The sequence below is a fragment of the Rhinopithecus bieti genome, unplaced genomic scaffold, assembly GCF_001698545.2.
Source record: "Rhinopithecus bieti isolate Rb0 unplaced genomic scaffold, ASM169854v2 scaffold_48679, whole genome shotgun sequence".
Taxonomy (NCBI): domain Eukaryota; kingdom Metazoa; phylum Chordata; class Mammalia; order Primates; family Cercopithecidae; genus Rhinopithecus; species Rhinopithecus bieti.
The window spans coordinates 670,630-691,089 of NW_016819378.1; the positions used below are offsets into that span (position 1 = coordinate 670,630).

At 48.6% G+C, this 20,460-nt stretch overlaps 2 protein-coding genes across 6 annotated transcripts; one reads left to right on the forward strand and one right to left on the reverse strand.

The window, feature by feature from the left end:
- On the forward strand, positions 1–7,624 carry ZBTB39 (zinc finger and BTB domain containing 39). 2 transcript variants are annotated; one of them, XM_017858923.1, is made up of 2 exons: positions 1–55; positions 1,504–7,624. In XM_017858923.1, the coding sequence occupies exon 2, from the start codon at positions 1,548–1,550 to the stop codon at positions 3,684–3,686; it is 2,139 nt and encodes a 712-aa protein (XP_017714412.1). In that variant the 5' UTR covers positions 1–55; positions 1,504–1,547; the 3' UTR covers positions 3,687–7,624. The 2 variants fall into 2 exon arrangements, with proteins under 2 accessions (XP_017714412.1, XP_017714413.1); XM_017858924.1 differs by lacking the exon at positions 1–55 and adding an exon at positions 88–502.
- A 389-nt stretch (positions 7,625–8,013) lies between these two features.
- ACKR5 (atypical chemokine receptor 5) lies at positions 8,014–11,989 on the reverse strand. 4 transcript variants are annotated; one of them, XM_017858928.1, is made up of 3 exons: positions 11,787–11,989; positions 9,972–11,244; positions 8,014–8,264 (listed from the first exon to the last, which is right to left on the reverse strand). In XM_017858928.1, the coding sequence occupies exon 2, from the start codon at positions 11,226–11,228 to the stop codon at positions 10,014–10,016; it is 1,215 nt and encodes a 404-aa protein (XP_017714417.1). In that variant the 5' UTR covers positions 11,229–11,244; positions 11,787–11,989; the 3' UTR covers positions 8,014–8,264; positions 9,972–10,013. The 4 variants fall into 4 exon arrangements, with proteins under 4 accessions (XP_017714417.1, XP_017714416.1, XP_017714415.1 ...); XM_017858927.1 differs by lacking the exon at positions 8,014–8,264 and adding an exon at positions 8,863–8,954; XM_017858926.1 differs by lacking the exon at positions 8,014–8,264 and adding an exon at positions 9,089–9,177.
- Between the last annotated feature and the right edge of the window lie 8,471 nt (positions 11,990–20,460).

Sequence of the window (20,460 nt, forward strand, 5' to 3'; positions counted from 1 at the left end):
GGGGCCTTTGTGTGAGGCGGCGGCGGCGATGGTGCTCGGGGCCCCGCGGAGCCGGGTAAGCGCGGCCAGGCCGAGGGCTGCCCCTGGTCGAAGCCCGACCCCCGTACCGGCATTTCTCTCGCTCTTGCTGGGGTTCTCTTGCCCGCTCCCTTTGGCCGGACCCATCTTCCCCGCCCGCGCGCCGACCCCGGCCGGCCCCGCCGCCCCTCCCTTGGCCCCTTATTCAGCCCCGTGCCCCCGCCAGGCTCACCCGGGTGAGCCCTGCGCTGTTTGTGGAGGGACCGAGGCGTTCGGTGCCTCCCGAGGGAGCGCCCCAGCAGATGCAGCGCCCTTCCCTCCCAGATGCGAGTCTCCGGAGCGGAGACCGCGGCGCCCGGAGATTGTTGGGGTGTCCTCGGAAGTTCCCAGCCTCCGCGTCTCGCACCCTCCACTCTGGCTGCCCAGCGCTGCGACCCGCCGATCGTTCAGGGGTGGCTACCAGGGCCCGGGAGATGCTTGGCCGGTACCCCACAATACTCAGACTCTTCCTGGGCCCCAGAAAAAGTTGGGAGTTGTTGGTAGAATCTGGAGAGGTGGAGAAAGGGGCTGTGTTGCACAGAGTTGTGAGACTGAACAGGAATTCAAGTACCTCTTCTTCCTTAGTCGTGCAGGAGTCAGAAAGGGCAGAAAGTGATAGTGAACAAGCCTCTAGGAGTCTTACCTGTAATAATTAGAAGTCTTTCTTGCGGCATCAAGTAAATATATGTTAGTGAAGGGCAACAAAATATAAACCCCGAAAAGGGTGGCCAAAAAGAATACAACATATTAAAGTAATATTAAATACTACCACAGTTGTGTTCTGTTTTGCTTTGCTGTGCATTCTGAGTGTTTTAACTTCACAGAATACAGGGACTGTGATGAAGCAGTATCTGGAGGGGCTCTGGGTTATCGAAAGGCCAGAGAGCAGGTATGTAGTATAGGCAGAGAGAGATGGGGATTCAAGAACGTGAGATTTATTTAGAGATTGATTGAGAGGTTGAAGACACAGCAATGACATAGCTAAAAGATGGAACTAACTTATCTGTTCCTCAGTAGCTAGTGGAGCTTTGATAGTTGTGTTCAAGCATGTGCGTGGCATTTGGCATCATGAGGGAAAAGAATATGCTCAGTGAAGTAGGAAAGCTTGTATTTGGGAGGAAATTAATAGAGAAATTTGATCCAGTGGCTTTGGTAATGAAGTATAAGATTGTGTCCGAGGGAATGCCCCTAGTTCGTCTCTAGGGACCAGCTTAAGACGAAGCTATCAGATTGTCATCAATCGTTTTGGTTTTTGTCTTAACTCTTTGAGTATATACAGGGGGAGATGTCGTTGTCTTGTCATAATGGAGGAACTCTCCATGCCAATTTACTCCTGATCCCCACCCGGGGCTTGGAAGCATTCAGAGTGGTGGTATTTTCTCCTGCATAGCCCCTCTTTTGCACGGATGTGTTTGGCCATCCATCTTTTTCTCTTGCTGTCCACAGATTAACTGTGCTGATAAGGAGGTAATTTCATAGGAGCTGCTAAGATGGGCATGAGGATCAAACTGCAAAGCACCAACCACCCCAACAACCTGCTGAAGGAACTCAACAAGTGCCGGCTCTCAGAGACCATGTGCGACGTCACCATTGTGGTGGGGAGCCGCTCCTTCCCGGCCCACAAGGCTGTTCTGGCCTGTGCAGCTGGCTACTTCCAGAACCTCTTCCTGAATACTGGGCTTGATGCTGCCAGGACCTATGTGGTGGACTTCATCACCCCTGCCAACTTTGAGAAGGTTCTGAGCTTTGTCTACACATCAGAACTCTTCACAGACCTGATCAATGTTGGGGTCATCTACGAGGTGGCTGAGCGTCTGGGTATGGAGGACCTTCTCCAGGCCTGTCACTCTACCTTTCCTGACCTAGAGAGCACTGCCAGGGCCAAGCCCCTGACCAGCACCAATGAGAGCCACTCTGGTACCCTGAGTTGTCCTTCGGCAGAACCTGCCCATCCCCTTGGAGAACTCCGAGCTGGTGGGGACCACCTTGGTGCTGATAGAAACTATGTGTTGCCCAGTGATGCTGGAGGGAGCTATAAAGAGGAAGAGAGGAATGTTGCCAGTGACGCTAACCATAGCCTGCTTCTGCTGCAACCGCCACCACCACCACCAAAGACAGAAGACCATGACACCCCTGCTCCCTTCACGTCCATTCCTAGCATGATGACCCAGCCAGTCCTAGGCACTGTCAGCACGGGCATCCAGACCAGCACCAGCTCCTGCCAGCCATACAAAGTTCAAAGCAATGGAGACTTCAGTAAAAACAGCTTCCTCACCCCTGACAATGCAGTAGACATTACCACTGAGACCAACTCTTGTCTGAGCAATAGTGAGCACTCCAGAGATCCAGGCTTTGGGCAGATGGATGAGCTGCAGCTTGAGGACCTGGGGGATGATGACTTGCAGTTTGAAGACCCTGCTGAGGATATAGGCACAGCTGAGGAGGTGATTGAGCTGAGTGATGACAGTGAGGATGAGCTGACTTTTGGAGAGAATGACAATCGGGAGAATAAGGCCATGCCCTGCCAGGTGTGCAAGAAAGTTCTAGAGCCCAATATTCAACTGATCCGGCAGCATGCTCGGGACCATGTGGACCTGCTGACGGGCAACTGCAAGGTCTGCGAGACCCACTTCCAGGACCGAAACTCCCGGGTAACCCATGTCCTGTCCCACATTGGTATTTTCCTTTTCTCCTGCGACATGTGTGAAACTAAGTTCTTTACCCAGTGGCAGCTGACCCTTCACCGACGGGATGGAATATTTGAGAACAACATCATTGTCCACCCCAATGATCCCCTGCCAGGGAAGCTGGGTGTCTTTTCAGGAGCAGCCTCCCCAGAGCTGAAATGCGCTGCCTGTGGGAAAGTATTGGCCAAAGATTTCCATGTGGTCCGGGGCCACATCCTTGACCACCTAAACTTGAAGGGCCAGGCCTGCAGTGTCTGTGACCAGCGTCACCTTAACCTCTGCAGCCTCATGTGGCACACGCTGTCCCATCTCGGTATTTCAGTCTTCTCCTGTTCTGTCTGTGCCAACAGCTTTGTGGACTGGCATCTTCTAGAGAAGCACATGGCTGTGCACCAAAGCCTGGAAGATGCCCTCTTCCACTGCCACTTGTGCAGCCAGAGCTTCAAGTCAGAGGCTGCCTATCGCTACCACGTCAGCCAGCACAAATGCACCAGTGGCCTTGATGCACGGCCTGGTTTTGGGCTACAGCACCCGGCTCTCCAGAAGCGGAAGCTGCCAGCAGAGGAGTTTCTGAGTGAAGAGCTGGCGCTGCAGGGCCAACCTGGGAACAGCAAGTATAGCTGCAAGGTCTGTGGCAAAAGATTTGCCCACACAAGCGAATTCAACTACCACCGGCGGATCCACACGGGCGAGAAGCCATACCAATGTAAGGTGTGCCACAAGTTCTTCCGAGGCCGCTCAACCATCAAGTGCCACCTAAAGACACACTCGGGGGCCCTCATGTACCGCTGCACAGTCTGTGGGCACTACAGTTCCACCCTTAACCTCATGAGCAAGCATGTTGGTGTGCACAAAGGCAGCCTCCCCCCTGACTTCACCATCGAGCAGACCTTCATGTACATCATCCATTCCAAAGAGGCGGAAAAGAACCCAGACAGTTGACTGGGTCCCGGCAGAGCCGCGGGGAGCTCCCACGCAGCAGCCGGGATGCTGATATCTAAGAGCTGTTGGTCCCTCCCCAGCTGAAGTTATACTTTTGCCTTGGTAGGAGTTCTGTTCTGTGTTGTGTTTAAAGAAGAAAAGAAGAAGAAATAGCACATAAGCTGTTACTGTTTTTGAGAAGCAACAGCCCCCTATCACATTTACCTCCATACCTGTTCTTGCCCATGAAGGGCTGTGTTTTTTATTCTTTTGAGGCTGGTTTTGGGATCTAGTCAAGCAGTTGGTGTCCACTAGACCCCCTTCCCCAGCCTCTCTAGTTTTAGTTTACTGATAGGTTTTATGCTGCTAAGAATCCAACCAACAGCCTCACTGAACAGAGGGAGTAAAGGGAGGTTTTCACTGTGGGTGTTACTGCCAGGCCTCCAGCTGGGATGACCAGCTATGAGAAAGATTTTGGGAATGTGGTCATTCAGAAAAGACAGGTCAACAGGGCAGTCCCCTCAGGTTCCAGCCCTCAGCAGGGACAAGGTATCAGGGATGTAGGTGTCTGCTTATCTACGGCCCTAATCTGCTGATTGGACAGTGAAAATCTTTTGGCAGCTAGATCCATACTAGAGACAGAGCTTTCTATTTAGGTCAGAAAGCTTTGGGATGAATCCCTGCCAGCCAGAAGAGGTGTCCTGCGGTGCCGCCAGAAGTGGCAGCCTGGATGGACAGGAGAGATTTCTCTTTTCTCCTAATTTCCAAAGAAACAGGATTTTATGGAGTGATGGCCCGGGAGGTCTGACCTTCTGTGGGGCAGAGAGGATAGGGAACCACTTGATATAGTCATCTGTTTTGGCCACTTCTGTTGGCTGTGAGTGTCCTGGTGGAGAGGTGGGGATGTCTCTGACAGCAGCAGCCTTGCCTTAATTTATATCTGGTCTCCTGCCCAGAAGTGTTTGGCCCGTGGTTTAGATGAGCTGACTCCATGAAGTGGTGGAGTCGCAGACCGCGAGCCCTTGAGAATTAAAGGGACCTGAGTAACTGGTGGTGTGTAGCAGGGTGTGCGTTCTGACTGTCTGTCCTAGTCGGGTAACCTGTTGTTTACTTTGTGCTAACAGTGCCGGAGCTTTGGCAGCTCACCTTTGACCTGCTGGAATTTATCCTGATCTGTTGTTGCCATTACCTCCAGGGGTCGCTGTTGGATGGCAGCTGGTTCAGGCCCTCCCTGGGTGGCTGCAGAGTGTGCCGGCCCAGCCCACGCAGCTGGTTAGCTCCACTCTTACTTGGTTTTCTAAGGGGCTTTGCCCAAAGAAGGCTTGAGGGATAGGGCCCTCGATCTTGCATACTTGTGAGGTGCCACCTCAGTAGCTCATACTACCTCACCCTGCTCAGGTGAGCTCTGGGAGTCCCTGGCTTCAGCCCTGACACTGCCCCTGGTGGGATTCGGCAGCACCCCGGGCTGTTTCACAAGCAAGTAGTTTTCATTAACTCACAAAGCCTTTTTGGACATTAATATTTATTTATTTTTGTTTTTGTATACACATTACCCAGCATGTCTTTTGTATAAGAGACTTTAGGAAAATGAGTTTTTCCCCAGCAAGTAGCCATATTCCAGAAAACAACCTTGACCAGAGATTTGGAGAACCAGGGGTATAACTAAGGGAGGACGTGTCAAGCCCTTAAACAAATTCTTTTCTTCTCCAGATTGTCTCTAGCATAATAAACCCAGGGAACACTTTAGGCCATGGGTATGTGTTCTAGAAAGTTCGGGCCAGTTAAATTCCAGGCCTTTCATCCCCTTTCTATCCTGTGATGGAGTAGATTGGGGACAGGGTTGAGGGGAGCAAGTGACATGAAGGACCTATTTGCACAGTTTGGAAGCCTCCTGTCCTTATTTATATTGAGATGTCAGACAAACCAAAGCTCCATCCCTGTTGGTCCTGCTGCTTCTCCCCAGCCCTGAACTGATAAAGCCTCAGAGTCAGAGTGCATGGCTGTCTGGTGGGGTGACCATTAGATGAAGGGACTTGTACAGTGGCCAGTTTAAAGGTCCACCTTAGACCATCTAAACCCACCTTGTTCAGTGTCCCCTCAGGACATCCTCATCAGTAAAGCAGTGTTGAGACTCTTCGTTGCTGACTGGCTTCTTCCTTTCTTACTCACACTGACCATTAGAATTTAAGAAGGAGATGTGTAACAGACTACAATCAAGTGTCTGCTACATTTTCAAGCATGAGCAATCCCTCCCAGACTGTTGGTGAGGACTGATTTTTGAAATGCTGGCGTGAGAGAGGTGGTAATTACTGGAACCAGCCAAGTGGCTGAGAGCAGATAAATGTGCTGGAGAAACCTTTTTCCTTAACAGAGGGCATCATGGATGCTGGGTGGTCTGTGTACTTAACCTGAAACTGTGAAGTTTTCCTTTTTTGCCAGTAAACCAAAAAGCAGATCCTTGAAACTGTGCCCTTGAAACACAAGACAGAAAACTGCATTCCCTGATCCCCCTGGGGCTGATCACATTGATCAGGGTGGCCCAGTTGGTCCCAGTCAAATATGTCATAGGATCAGTAGCTCATGAGATTTGTTGACCAAACCCTTTCCCTGTTGGGGACCCTTACATTCACACCTGAACTTCCCCGTTTCTCTCCACCCCGCCAAAGTCATGTCTGCTTCCTCTGCCTCTAGCTCACCCTCTTCTGAATGGTTTTACTTGAAACACTATATTGTGGCATAGGGCACCCTGGGATACCTGGTAGAAGGTATTCGTTTTGTTTTGCATTTTTAATTGTTTTGACTTTCCGTTCATTTGATTTTGTTGCTCCCTCTCTCCTGGAGCCTAGTTTAGTACTATCTTCTGTGTTACTCTGAAGTTCTGTTAAAGCCTTGAACATCCTCTTCTCCTGTTTTCTTGGTATGTACTCAGGACCAGCTACATCATTTGTGGAGCTCTCTTATTCACAAATTATTAAGAATGATCATAGAGCATTAAACCAAATATGAGGCCATTCCCAACTTGTTTTCTGAGGGGAAAATGGTAATACTTGTGTGGGACCTGGGGTTAAACAGCAGAGGCTCCATGTGGCCAGAGGCAGAGATTAGTATCCTGGCACTCCAGTGATTCACTGGTGACTTACAGATGCCACAGCACCTGCTGGGAAGCTTTGCTGAACCTTAGTATTTGGTCCTAAATTTTATGACTCCATGGAGTTCCCATCGTCCATGGCTAGTTAGGAAGAAAGGAGGTGGAATAGGGGTCAGGCCCAGGTGACCTTTAAGAACCAGGAGATGGGTAAAAGTTTTTTTTTTTAATATCCTTCTTTTCTGATCTATGAGTACCCATTTGTCTCCAGGCCAAACCTTTGGGCTTAAATATCTTTTTCCTAGACAGGTTTTTGCTAGTGTTGAATTTTCTTCCTCCTCTGGCCTCCTTCTGTGGCCCTTTCCCCAAGCCCCAGACTACTTCCAAAGCAAATTCTAGATGGACGCTGTATTTGTTGGTATGGGAGTGGGCTCTATGGAGCGGTCTGCACCCATCTGGGACTCTTTTCCCTAAATCCTGCACCAAATGAGTCAGGAGGCAGGGTGCACAGCATTAGTTTCAGTGTGGTTATGCATCATAAGCTTAACATCAGAAAATGAAACTTGATTTTGATGTTTCTTTAAAATCCTTCACCTGTTCAGTCCACTCGCCGCTCCCACCTTGAATAGCTAAAGTCTCTTACGAAACAGAGAAGAGTTGTTGACGTCTAACTCCTTCCATTAAATTAATAAGTACTGACCTCCTAATATTTAAGTGTTTACTATCTATTGCTGTAAAGTTTTGTATATTTTGTAAACTTTTTTCCCCAAATAGTAGATGTCTAAAATCATTGTACATCTGATTCTTTTATATTCCATTGTTCAGCACAAAGTGTGGTTTTTATTTAGAATAAAAAAAGAAATTTGAAATGAGAGTTCTCTTCCTACCTACTATGAATATGCTCATACCTGGAGTTCAGAATATCTGGGCTCATCACCCTTTCAGTAGCACATTTCTGCCCAGCAGATGCCAGAATTCTTTCAGGTAGCACATTTTCCTTTTCTGTAGCTGGAATTCCCCAGGATTAACTTGTTGACCTGTTTTTAGTGGGAAATTAAGTCAAAGACTCAACCTTTTCACGGGGTATTCCTGAGAGGATCCTCCATCAGCCCAGAGAGAGTGGTGGGTCCCTGCCTGTGTCTACTTGGACTAACGTTACTAAGTGAGAGATTTGGCTACAATTTGTTTTGCCAATGCCATTTGATTTGCTGGGACATGGTGTGTCTTTGAGTGGAGTGAGACAGATTGAAAGAGGGAGGAGGCAAAAGTTTGGCATAGTTTAATGAGATTGATACACGGGTGTTTCCACAGAGGAGACAGACCTCAAGAAGTTAGGAACTGATGTCCATTTGACCCCAGAGCACATGGCCCAGGTGGGGCTCCCATCAGTGCTCAGTAGATGCTGAGTGTAACAGCTGGTTCCCACTCTTCCCCTCCATGGATGGGAGGCCTTAGGGAAGTATTCATACTGCCAGAGTGATAACTAACCTTGGGAGAGTGGCCTCTGAGGTGACCTGGAATGTGACAGAGATGTAAAATTAGGTTTCCTTTGGGAAACTCCTGTAGCCCAAGTCAGAGGAGGCAGTGATGGCGCATCAGATCTTGGCTTGCTTCTTTATGTTGGGACAAGAGAGGAAAGTCTTTTTCAATGTGAATTCTGCATTGGTAGGCTAAGCCCTTACTGCGACCCAAGCCACAACCCAGACTCCTGATTCAAAAAGCCTTCAGCTCTGTGCTACTGAGCAGCTGTCTGCAGCGTAAGGCCCTTTCAGGTTTGGGCCCAGTGAGCAGGGAGATGCAGGTTTCCTTCCATGCTCCTGACAAACCTGGGTGCGTATGCAATTGGAGCACGTGGTCAATGCATCCACAGAACAGGTCTGATTTCTCAAAGCAGAACAGGTGGTCTCCAGGTCAGTGAGTAGTTGCTCCAAGTTAAACATTCCAGATATATCAAGCACTTGAGCAGGACAGAGGAGATGGCGAAGAGGTTATCAGTGATTCCATCTAGTCCCCTCACCACGGGCAGGATTAAGAGGCAAAGGATGTGGAATTGGAAGATGGAAACTAGATCCTGTTCTTAGGCCTTTACTTCAGAGTTCTTCATGGACAGGGTCCTAGTCTCCCAAACATAAGTGATCCTTTTCCAGAAGACCTACTTGTTAACAGAGGACTTCTTTGCTTCATCTGTAGAAGTGTTAAGGAACCTAAGTTGTGGGACAGGAAAATTATGAAAAGACATGGCCAGGGAGAACTGACTTATAACAGTGTCAGAGCTCTGCCCTGTGACGGAATTGGGAAGTTTCCACTGTGGCCTTCCCCATCTGGTGCTGGGGACAGAGGGTGAAGGACAGAGCATCTGTCAGCACCTGCTGCTGGCTGTCCCAAGGGCTGCTCCCAGAATGACATCCCTTGATACTTTCCTATGATCTGGAGAGAAAGAGATGGGGGTGGGTTGGGCTTTCTGGTGGCTCTGTGTCTCCCTAGAAGAAGTCTGGAAGTTTCCTAGATCCGAAGCTGGGAGAAGGTCAGCTATGAGGAGCTGACTCTGGGACAGCTCCTCTGCTTGTGGGGAGGGAGCAGGATGATCAACGGGGAGGGGAGGGTGTCAACAAGGAAATGGAGCTGTGTTTCCTGGATAGCCGAGGGTGGAGATACCCTGCAGCTGACCTAGCTGCAGGGTGCAGGTCTCAGACCTTGGCTTCGCCCCCACCCCTGACATCCCCATCCCCCTTCACTTATCATAGCTGTGCATAGGATGCACAGCTGGAGAACGTCCTGCTGGGGTCGCCTGGTTCCTTGGCCTCTGGCCTCTTGTCCCCATAACCTGCATAGTGAGCTGGAAGATCAACAAGCTCACACACACAAAAGGAGTTTTGTGACGTTCTTGCAGAGCTCACTCTTTCCGGCCAGAGTGATTTATGAAATGAATGTGTCTAGTTTCCTCTGCCGAGCACCTCTTTAGCCTCAGCTCCCTTCCCAATCCCAGCTGGAAGTGCAGATTTTTGAAAGATCCAGAGTCCATGACTATCTCTCCCATTTATTTCACCTTTTTTTCTGCATGGCTCCTTAGACACAAGGACCGAGACAAATAGTACAACACCGAGGGCCTGCTCTCTATCCCTCCCGACCGTGTCTCCCTCTCCATACCTCAGTATTTTAAGATAGACACAAATTTGACCCTCCCCTCTACATCCCCCCAAATCTCCCACCTATACTCTTACCTGTGCCTTTTCCTTCACTGTTGAAGGAGTCTGGCCTTTACCTCAGCTGGATGTAAGAGGCTGAGGGGGAGAGAAGGGGGAAGTGTTTGGAAGCAAAGGGGATGCCTGAAAGCTCAGGCTTGGCTCGGGGTCGGGGGCTACTGCAGCGGGCTGGCTGTCCGCCTTGGTGATGATGATGGAATGCTGGGTGGAACAGGAGGAAGAGGAGGAGTGTGCACCTGCCCTGGTCTGGTCCTTAGGAAGGTAATGGACTACAGCGTTCAGGAGCCGGCCCCGGAAGTGTGGGCTGAGAAAGTTGTAAAGGATGGGGTTGATGACACAGTGCAGCATGGAGAAGCAGTCGATGACATCATAGAAGAAGTAGAGCAGGTGGACCAGGTGGCAGTGGAGGGAAATGTGGGTCCCATGCAGTGTGAGCAGCAGCAGGGTCACATGATAGGGCAACCAGCAAATAACAAAGACGGCCACATAGGCACACATCAGCAGGCAGTGGCGCCGGCTCTTGGGTTGTTCTGGCTGCCGCAGCCGGCAGGCCGTCAGCACGTTGAAGACTGCGATAAGAGGGAAGGGCAGCAGGAAGCCCAGGATGGTGGTGGACAGGGCCACCGCCAGGGCCCAGGTACTGTACGTTTCAAAAGGTGCCATGAAGAGGCACATGGGCTCAGGGCCCTCCACCAGCTGGATGTGGACCACCTCAGGCAGCGGGATGATGGCCGAGAGGACCCAGATGCCTGCACACATGGCCCGCCGCACTCGGTGCTGGTAACGCTGCCAGGAGGGGGAGGCACTGGTGAGGGTGACATAGCGGTCAACGCTGAGGCACACCAGGAAGAAGATGCTGCTGTACATGTTGACAAAGTAGAAGTAGTGAGTGAAGCGGCAGGAGAAGCTGCCCCAGAGCCAGGTGTAGTCCAGCGTGACCTCCAGCATCCACACGGGCAGAGACAGGACAATGCCCAGGTCCGCGATGGCCATGTTGAGGATGTAGAGGTTCAGCAGCCCCGCCCGGCCTGAGCCACGCCAGTTGACGCATATCACCAGGAGGTTCTCCACCAGCCCAACCACAAACATGGCCAGGTAGAGGGCAAAGAGGATCACGCGCTTGGTGCTCTCACTGAGCTCCACGTGGCACTCAGACAAAGTGTGGTTGAAGAGGTCGAGCAGCTCGGTCCAGTTGTGGATATCTCCAAGGTCACTGGCGGGCACTGCGGTGACCCCCTCCGAGGGGCCGGGCCCCCAGCTGGGTTTCACTGACATTGGGACCAGCACACACCTATTGGGATGAAGGGAGGGTTGGAAGGGAAAGCAGACCTTGAGAGCCTTGTGTCCTCAAGGTAGAGGCCAGAGGGAGTCGGGGGCTTTGGGGAAAGATTCTGGGGCTGATGAGGCAAGAAAGGGAAGTTTAGCTTTCAAACTGTGAATAAATAATACACAACTTACTTGCTACCTCTGACCCAAGAGCAGAGATACTTTCTTAAGGGGTTTCAGGTGGAAGAGGCCAGGGCTGTTGGTGTCTACCAACATTTCTTCCCACCCCCAGCCAGTTCTCCCTCAACAACCCCTTCAATGCCCCCACACCCGCCATTACTTGGTGGTCTCCAACCTCCACCTCTCTCCTGGCACTTCATTACTCAGCCCTTTTGCACAGATCTTCATTGCTCTTTTTCTGTCTCGTTTGGACCTTGAGTGTGGAACACACACACACACACACCACACACATCTGATTCACCCCTAGGAAAACCTATGGATCACACGGGAAAGCCGGTTGTCTCTAAGCCCTGATTCCCATCTTCCCTGGGAGAGGGCGACACTCACCTAAATTTCCCTTGGGAGCCCCTCCGTCCTGGAGGGAGGGCCGGCAGGTCCAGGCTGTGGGGAGCTGTGAGGAGGCTGGAGGGCCCTTGGCTGTGGGGCTGGCTTCCGTGCTGGCTTCACGGCCGCCCTTCCCATCCGGGAAGTAGCTGTCACTGCTGAGGCTCTGTGGAGAAGGCGGGGGTTTTTCCTGCATTCCCCCAATCCGGTTACAGGGGACGTCCCAGCAAAAGACCCGGTGTGCCAGTGGCAGGGAGGTCATACTGCCAGCATTGAAATCCCAACTCCTCCCTCACTCACTGAATGAATTTACCTCTTTCCTTAGCCTCAGTGCTCTCCTCTGCAAAGTGGGGTCAACAATATTATCTACTAAAAGGGATGCTGTGAGAATTAAAGGTGCTGTTGAGGGAAGGAAAGTGCTTAGCTCACATCGGGCCTGTGGCAAATGCTTCACATATATATGTATTTTCCTCTCCCTAAGTCAGCTTGGAATCCCTCTCTCCCCTGTCTTAATTCCTACTAGAGTGAAATTGGATGTGGAGGTGTAGGGGAGGGTTAAAATAAATCTGAAAATCAGTTTGGCTTTTAATGACTCTGGCCCAACCCTGCCATTCTCCCCAGCCCCTCACAGGGCTGTGAGCTCCCTGCCTTCATCTTGTGACTGGAGGTGAGAATCTGGGGAGAAAGATAAGATTAAATGGCTGGGCATGGTGGCTCACACCTGTAATTCTAGCACTTTGGGAGGCTGAGGCAGGAGAATCGCTTGAGCCCAGGAGGCAGAGGTTTCAGTGAGCTGAGATCAGGCCACTACAGTCCAGCCTGGGTGACAGAGTTTAAAAAAAAAAAAAAAAAAGATTGAATGTGGGGTGTCAAGGGGCTTTGTCAAAGCTTCAGGGAGATTCCTAAATGGGGAGGGAGAGAGTGAATGGCGCCCTCCCCTGTGGCTCTATACTTCTCTGCGTGAAGGGCGTGGTGGGTGGCTGGCAGGGAATGAGCAGGGGATGGGGTGTGGGGGAGGGAGAGCAGAGTTGTCTCTCCCTCCAAACTAGTGGGTAAGGGATTCTGAGCTGCATGTTATGGGTGAACATTTTGTGTCAGCAGAGCTTCCTGCCTCTCAGAGGGCTTTCACCTCACTTCATACCGTTTGATTCTAGAGATACCCCTCTGGGGAGGATGGATTTCTTCACTCTCTTTGAGGCCCAGAGAGGTTGTGTGTTACACAAGCCACACTTGGCAGATGGCAGAGCTGCCTAGGCCTGAGCCAAAGGTATGTCGCCTGGAGGGGATTGAGTATATATTAAGTCAAGGTGAAATTCCCATAGCATAAAATTAACCATTTTAAAATGTGTGATTTAATGGCATTTAGACATGCACATTGTGCAACCACCACCGCTGTCTAAGTGCTAAACATCTTCATTACCCCCAAAGAAAACCCTATAACCATTAAGCAATCAATCCTATTCCCCCGCCCCCAACCTTCTGCTACCTGTCCCTATGGATTTACCTATTCTGGATACTTAATAGAAAGGGAACCATGTCATATGTGACCTTCTGTGTCTGTTCCTTTTTTTTTTTTCACTTAGCATGTTTTCAAGGTTCATTCACATTGGAACATGCATCCATACTTCATTTCCTTTCATGGCTGAGTAATATTCCTTTATGTATGTGTGTATATATGTATATATATATACACACCACATTTTATGCACTCAAAGAGAACATTTTTAAAAAGTTTGCTAATTGATTCTTTTATTATGGTAAAATATACATAAGATTTACCATGTTAACCATTTTTAGGTGTATAGTTCAGTGGCACTAAGTGCATTTACACTGCTGTGCAACCATCAGTGCCATTTATCTCCATTAGAGGGGATATTTTTAATTTTGCAGTTTTCTTAAACCTTCCACTTACATATCAGATCACTCTGAGATCACAAAATCTATCATGGCCGGTGCAGTGGCTCATACCAGTAATCCCAGCACTTTGGGAGGCCGAGATGGGAAGACTGCTTGAGCCCAGGAGTTTGAGACCAGCCTGGGCAACAAGATGAGACCCCCATCTCTACAAAAAAATAAAATAATTAGCCAGTTATGGTGGTGCAGTCTGTACTTGGGAGGCTGAGGTGGGACGATCACTTGAGACTAGGAATTCAAGGCTGCAGTGAGCCATAATCACACTGCTGCACTGAAGCCTGGGCGAGAGAGCTAGATCCCATCTCTTAAAAAAAACAAAATAAAACAAACAACAACAACAAACAAACAATCATGGGCTAGGCTAGGTGGCTCACGCTTGTAATCCTAGCACTTTGGGAGGCTGAGGTGGGCAGATCACCTGAGGTCAGGAATTCGAGACCAACCTGGCCAACATGGTGAAACCTTGTCTCTACTAAAAATGCAAAAATTAGACAGGCGTGGTGGTGCATGCCTGTAATCCCAGCTACACAGTAGGCTGAGATGGGAGAATCTCTTGAACCCAGGAGGCAGACGTTGCAGTGAGCTGAGATCACGCCACTGCACTCCATCCTGGGCCATGGAGCGAGACTCTGTCTCAAAAAAACAAAACAAAACAAAAACAAACCATCATGATGAACCAAGACAGTGTGAAATGTTGCTTACTTCAATTTTTCAGTTAGTTTTGCTCTCATTTTCTCTCTAGGATCTTAGTTTCTATCCCATTGATATTTTTCTTCAGTAAGGAGCCTTCTGAGAATTTCCCCTTCCCACTACATGCTTTTGACCCATGCAAATGAAGCCTGTCCTAGACCAAGCACCCTCCAAGGAAGACCCTGGTCTGGTCTTTGTCCTCTCCAGATGGCCACATCTGTGACCATTTCTGTTCCTCACAAGACTGCCCTTTAGTGGTTCCTATCTCCTGGGTCTCTGAATTGTACTTCCCACATGCAGACATCCCCTGTGCAGCCTCATCTCTACCTGCTCCCTGCTCCCACCTACTCCTGTCGCCCAATGTGTATTTGTAGAAAGAGGAAGTGATGGTGGTTCCTTCTGGCAGAAGGGAAAGCTCCTCCCTCAGGAAGAAATAAGTGATAGCTCTGCAGTTTTCATGTGGGGCTTTTTTAGGGGGTGGGGGTGCAGCTGGAAAGAGAGAGACTGGGAGGAAGAGAAAGAGGGAGGAGCAGGAGACCAGGCTCCTCGCCAACCTGGGCAAAAGGAGCAGGCCAGCAGCTTTGCCCTATGCAGCAGGAACAGCAGCAGTGGAACAATTCCTGGAAATTTACTCTTTCTCCTCCCCGCCCCCTTTTTTCCCCCAAAAAATTGTAGACAAGACTTTGTGATCAACAATCAGAAAGGAAGGAAGGTACCAGGGAGGAGGTATTGAGAGGCAGAGATAAAGGCAGACGACTTCCCAGAGTCGGGTTGGGAAAAGGGCTGTGCCTGGACCCTGGCAGAAGGGATGAGGCAGGCTGTCCCAGGGATCAACCCATGTGCCTGACTTACGGGTGGAGGCAGGTGCCTTGTGGACAGGTTAAGGCTGAGGCATTTGGCAGTGATTGCACTCGTGTCCACAGTGTGAACTTCCAGAAGGCCACTGAGTCAGGAAGCCAAGTCTAGTCATGGAGGTTGCTCTGCCCTCCTGCCACAGCTTCCCCAAGCTAGAGAGGCATCTGGTTTGCCCAGCAGTACCAGATTGATTAGGAGCTTTCTAGTCTCCTCAAAGCCTGTGCCCCACTCCCCTGTCCTTGGCTCTCTCTGCTCAGTTTTTCCCTGTTCACCAGGTCTTTACAAAACACGGTGGAGATAACACCAGTTTTTGAATCAGACCTGTTTTTGACACTTTTTTCCACCACTTGGTAGCTGTGTGATCTTGGGCAGGTCACTTAACCTTTCTGAATCTCAGTTTCTTTTCTTTTGTTTTTAAATATTTATTTGTACAGATTGATGTGGTACATGTGCAGTTTTGTTACATGTATAGGTTATCCATCACAAGAATAACATGCATTGTACCCATCGACTAGTTTCTCATCATCCACCCACCTCCCATTCCCTCTTCCTTCCAAGTTGCCACTGTTTACCATTTCACTCTCCACATCCATGTGTACACATCTTTTAGCACTCACATATGAGTGAGAACATGCAATATTTGATTTTCTGTGCCTCGTTTGTTTTACTTAAAATAATGATCTCCAGTTCCATCCACATTGCTGCAAAAGACATAATTTCATTCTTTTTAATGGCCAAATAATATTCCATTGTGTATATATACCACATTTTCTTTATCATTTTATTTGTTAATGGACGCTTAGGTTGATTCCATGTCTTTGCTATTGTGAATAGTGCTGTGATAAACATGCTAGTACAGGTGTCTTTTTAATGTAATGATTTCTTTCCCTTTGAGTAAATACCCAGTAGTGGGATTGCCGGGTTGAATGGCAGTTCTACTTTTAGTTTTTTGAAAAATCTGCATACTGTTTTCCATAGAAGTTGTACTAGTTCACATTTCCACCAGCAATGTCTAAGAGTTCTCTTTGCTCCACATCCTTGCCAACATCTTTTATTTTTTTATCTTTTTAATAGTAGCCATTCTGACTGGGGTAAGATGATATGGCGTTGTGGTTTTTATTTGCATTTCTCTGATGATTAGTGATGTTGAGCATTTTTTCATATATCTGTTGGCCATTTGTATATCTTCTTTTGAAAAATGTCCATTGGTGTCATTTGCCCACATTTTAGTGGGATTACTTGTGGGTTTTTTTTTTTCTTGCTCGAGTTCTTTGTATATTCTGGATATGTCCCCTGTCAGATGAGTAGTTTACAAACATTTTCTCCAATTCTGCGGGTTGTTCATTCTGTTGCTTATTTCTTTTGTTGTTCAGAGCTTTTTAGTTTAAGTCCCATTTGTTTGTTTTTGCTTTTGTTGCCTGTGCTTCTGAGATCTTAGTCATAAATTCTTTGCCTAGTCCAATGTCCAGGAGACTTTTCCTTATATTAGATACTAGATTTTCCCCCCAATACTAGATTTTCTTCTAATATTTTAATAATAGTTTTGGGTCTTATATGTAAGTCTTTAATCCATCTTGAGTTGAATTTTGTGTCTGATGAGAGATAGGAGTTTAATGTCAGTTTCTTAATATGTAAAGTGAGGATAATGATGCTTCCCTTACAGGTTATTATATGGGATACATGAGATAATATATACAAGCATGCCCTTTTTCCACTTGTTGAGGATAAGGAAAAAGGAATCCCCTCTTGTGGAACTGACATTGAGAGACTCTCTAGTCCTATTACCACCGGCCATTTTTTCCTCTCTGAATTAGATCAACATGAGCTAGGTCTTTTGTCTGTCTTGGGTTGTGTTTTTTACATAGAAGGGTGGGAACATTCCCAGATGTCACTATGAATTACCACAGAGAGATGTAGTAATAGTAACAGCTAATGTTTATTGAATACGCACCATTGGCCAGACACAGTTGTAAGGGGTGTTATCCATATCACCTCATTTAATCCTCATAACAACTTCGCGGAGTGGGTACTACCATCGACAAGGAAACCAAAGCACAGAAACTTTAAATAACTTGCCCCAGTCACACAGCTAGTAGTTCAATAAGCCCATATTACAAGGATTCTTGAGCTGGATTCCATGCAGCTAATGGTTTTAGGTGTGAACTCTATGAAAAGTATAAGCAAGTTTTTGATTGTTGTGTTATGTGCATTTTTGTGGGGGCTTATAACCTTTCTTAGATTCTCGAAGGGGCCCATGATGTCCAAAAGCTTAAAAAAAAATGACCCGTGGAGAGCTTCTCCTAGACTGGGGTCAGGATCAAAAAAGCAATGTTGGGTATCTGCTTCTGTGGAGCTGACTCAGCCCTAGGAATTCTAGGAAATTTCTTGTGTGAGGAAAGAGGTGTCTCCATGAAGGCTGAGGGATTTGTAGGATGATCGCAGAGGGATTTGAGAAGGGGAAAGTGAATGTCTTTGCTTCCCACCCCCTATCTTTCACGAGATGAAGGACAACTGTTTCCTCTGTGATTTCCCAAGTGTGAGAAGGGAGAGGGTGTGACATTAGTCTAAGGAAGAGGAAGCTTGAAAAGACTGATAAGAGACTGGAAGGGACCCAGATATTATTAATATCCCTCTGCTGCCTACAGCATTGGCAACCTCCCCGCATGCCTCCACCCTTCCCCGCGCCTTCGGTCTCCTATCTCTCCCAGCTTCTGTTTCTCCCTCACTCTCCCATCTCCTGATCTGCACCCCTCCCCCAGCCTCTCTGTAGATGTGGTAAGTCTCTTATTGATTCCGGATTTCTTCTGTTTCTGTTAACTTTTCTTGAGCACCTAATGTATGCTGGTCAGAAATTCTGCAGTGCTTCCCAAGACCCTATCTTTCTAAGTTTTCAACATTTTAATAAAGGCATATGGATTCTTCGACTCCCTGAAATTGGAGTTGGGAGGACTTGACAAAGTCATCGGGATTCTCCTCCCTCATTATAAAGATTAGAAAAATGGAGGCTTTAGGAAATCTCATAGTGTCGCAAGATGTAAGAAATAGTGATGAAAATGGAAAGCGAAGCCAGATGTTGCAGTGTCAGCTACCTCAACATTCATTATCTCTGCTAGAAGCTAGTGCTGCCAGGGGCTGGATATAAAAAAATGACAGGACTCAGTCTCGGAGCCCCTGCGAGTCTGTCAAACCTCTAGTATGCAGCACACTCAAGGCACCATCCATATTGCTTAATTAACACGAATCCAGTCTCTTACCAGCCAGCAGTCTTGCTGTTTCCCTCCTTCTTGGAGGATTCGTGCAGGGAGATATGGGGGCGCCCTGATGCTGGAGAGCGTGGCCATTGGTATGAGCTGAAGAGCCTTGGCCCATCCCAGGCAGATGTACACGTTGTGACTGCAGGGCTAGAGAAGAACCACCAGGGGGCGCGCAGCTCTTTGCTAGCCTCTGGTTTCTGCAGGAAACCTCTCCTTCCCCCCTCCCAGTCCATCTCCACTTCTTCCTTCAATTAGGGGACAGAAATTGGGCAAACATGGACAGTGGGAGAGATGCCTAGTGCAAAGAAACCCTGGATTATTCTGTCCCACCCCTACTTCCCCAGCTCCCTGCCCCTCTACATCCTGCCCACCAGTTATGAAATAGTTTCCTCGACCTCACCTGGAGGGACCTTCCTTGGACAGCAGTGAGGTACAGTCTGTACCCCTTTCTGTAGTCTCCTGAGGAGAAGATCCCTCCTGTCCATCAACACCTTGATACAAACTAAAGTAATACCTTTCCAGTTACTAGGGTTCATATCTTTCCCTGCTTGGACAAGGTTTTGAACGCACCATCCTCATTGTCCTTGTTCAAATGAGCAATGTTTTTAGCCTCTCAGTGTCTGAGGGGTCCAGATTCTAGATGTGGGCTCTGACAGCGGAGGGCAGAGGACAGTGGAGCCAGCACCCAGGGCATATCAGGAGGTGAGCGGGTGAGCCCTGTGACACCTGCATAAGTCATTCCATTCCCCCTCCCAGCAGCCCTGGATACTTCCTTCCTGTGGGTTCCAAGGCTCCATTCCCTTCTTTCCCCTTTCTTTACCTGTGAGGTTGGACTCCCCCTGTGGGTCTTCCACTTCTTTCTGCCCTAGAAAACTACTGTAGCAGGAGGGGACCTGCTCCTGTCCACTCTTTTGCCTTCTTCTCATCCTAGAGAGCCTGATCATGCCCTACTTTTCTGGGGAGTGATTGATTCTACATGCTGAGTGGGATTAGGAAACTCAGGCTCAGAGCAGGATTTCCACCGAATGTGCCTGCAAACCAGTAACTTCCCAGTAAAGTCTGTGTTCTGGGAGACCATGGTTCAGGAGTGCTGGTATACAGTGTGTGTTAGGCCATTCTTGTGTTGCTATAATAAATACCTGAGACTGGGTAATTTATAAAGAAAACAGGTTTAATTGGCTCCTGGTTCTGCAGGCTGTACAAGCATGCATCTACTTGGCTCCTGGTGAGGCATCAGGAAGCTTACAATCACAGCAGAAGGTCAAGTGGGAGCTGATTTGTCATATAGTGGGTGGGAGCAAGAGAGAGAGAGCTGAGGAGGTGCCACACTTTTAAACAACCAGATCTCATGACAACTCATTCCAGTGTCTCCAGGACAGCATCAAGCCATGAGGGATCCACTACCATGACCCAACACCTTCCACCAGCCCCTGCCTCTAATATTGGGGACCACATTTCAACATGCAATTTTGGTGGCACAGATATCCAAAATGTATCACAAGATATGTAGAGAAAAGTTCCAACCCTTGTTTGTAGATCAGAGTGGTGTGTATCATGGTGTGTGTGTGTGTGGGCATCTGTGTGGATACTTGTGTGTACACCTGAGTAGGCACAGCAAGGCAGAGAGACATTGATGGACTAGGGAAACATTGCTGAGTAGTGATAACTACTCACTGGGCAGGACTTGGGATTTGCAATTGCATGCATGAGTGCCTGCAAAGGCAGTTGAAAGAGCAGAGAGATGAAGCCAGGGTAAAAGATGGTGCAGAAAGACAGTGATCAGGGAAGAAAATGAGGACTTTCCGCTAAAATGCCTGAGGAGGCCGGGCGCGGTGGCTCAAGCCTATAATCCCAGCACTTTGGGAGGCCGAGACGGGTGGATCATGAGGTCAGGAGATCGAGACCATCCTGGCTAACATGGTGAAACCCCGTCTGTACTAAAAAAAATACAAAAAAGCTAGTCG

What these genes read in the sequence shown, in the direction of transcription:
- ZBTB39 (XM_017858923.1), top strand. Translation starts at nt 1,548, where the DNA reads ATGGGCATGAGGATCAAACTGCAAAGCACCAACCACCCCAACAACCTG.
- ACKR5 (XM_017858928.1), bottom strand. Translation starts at nt 11,228, where the DNA reads ATGTCAGTGAAACCCAGCTGGGGGCCCGGCCCCTCGGAGGGGGTCACC.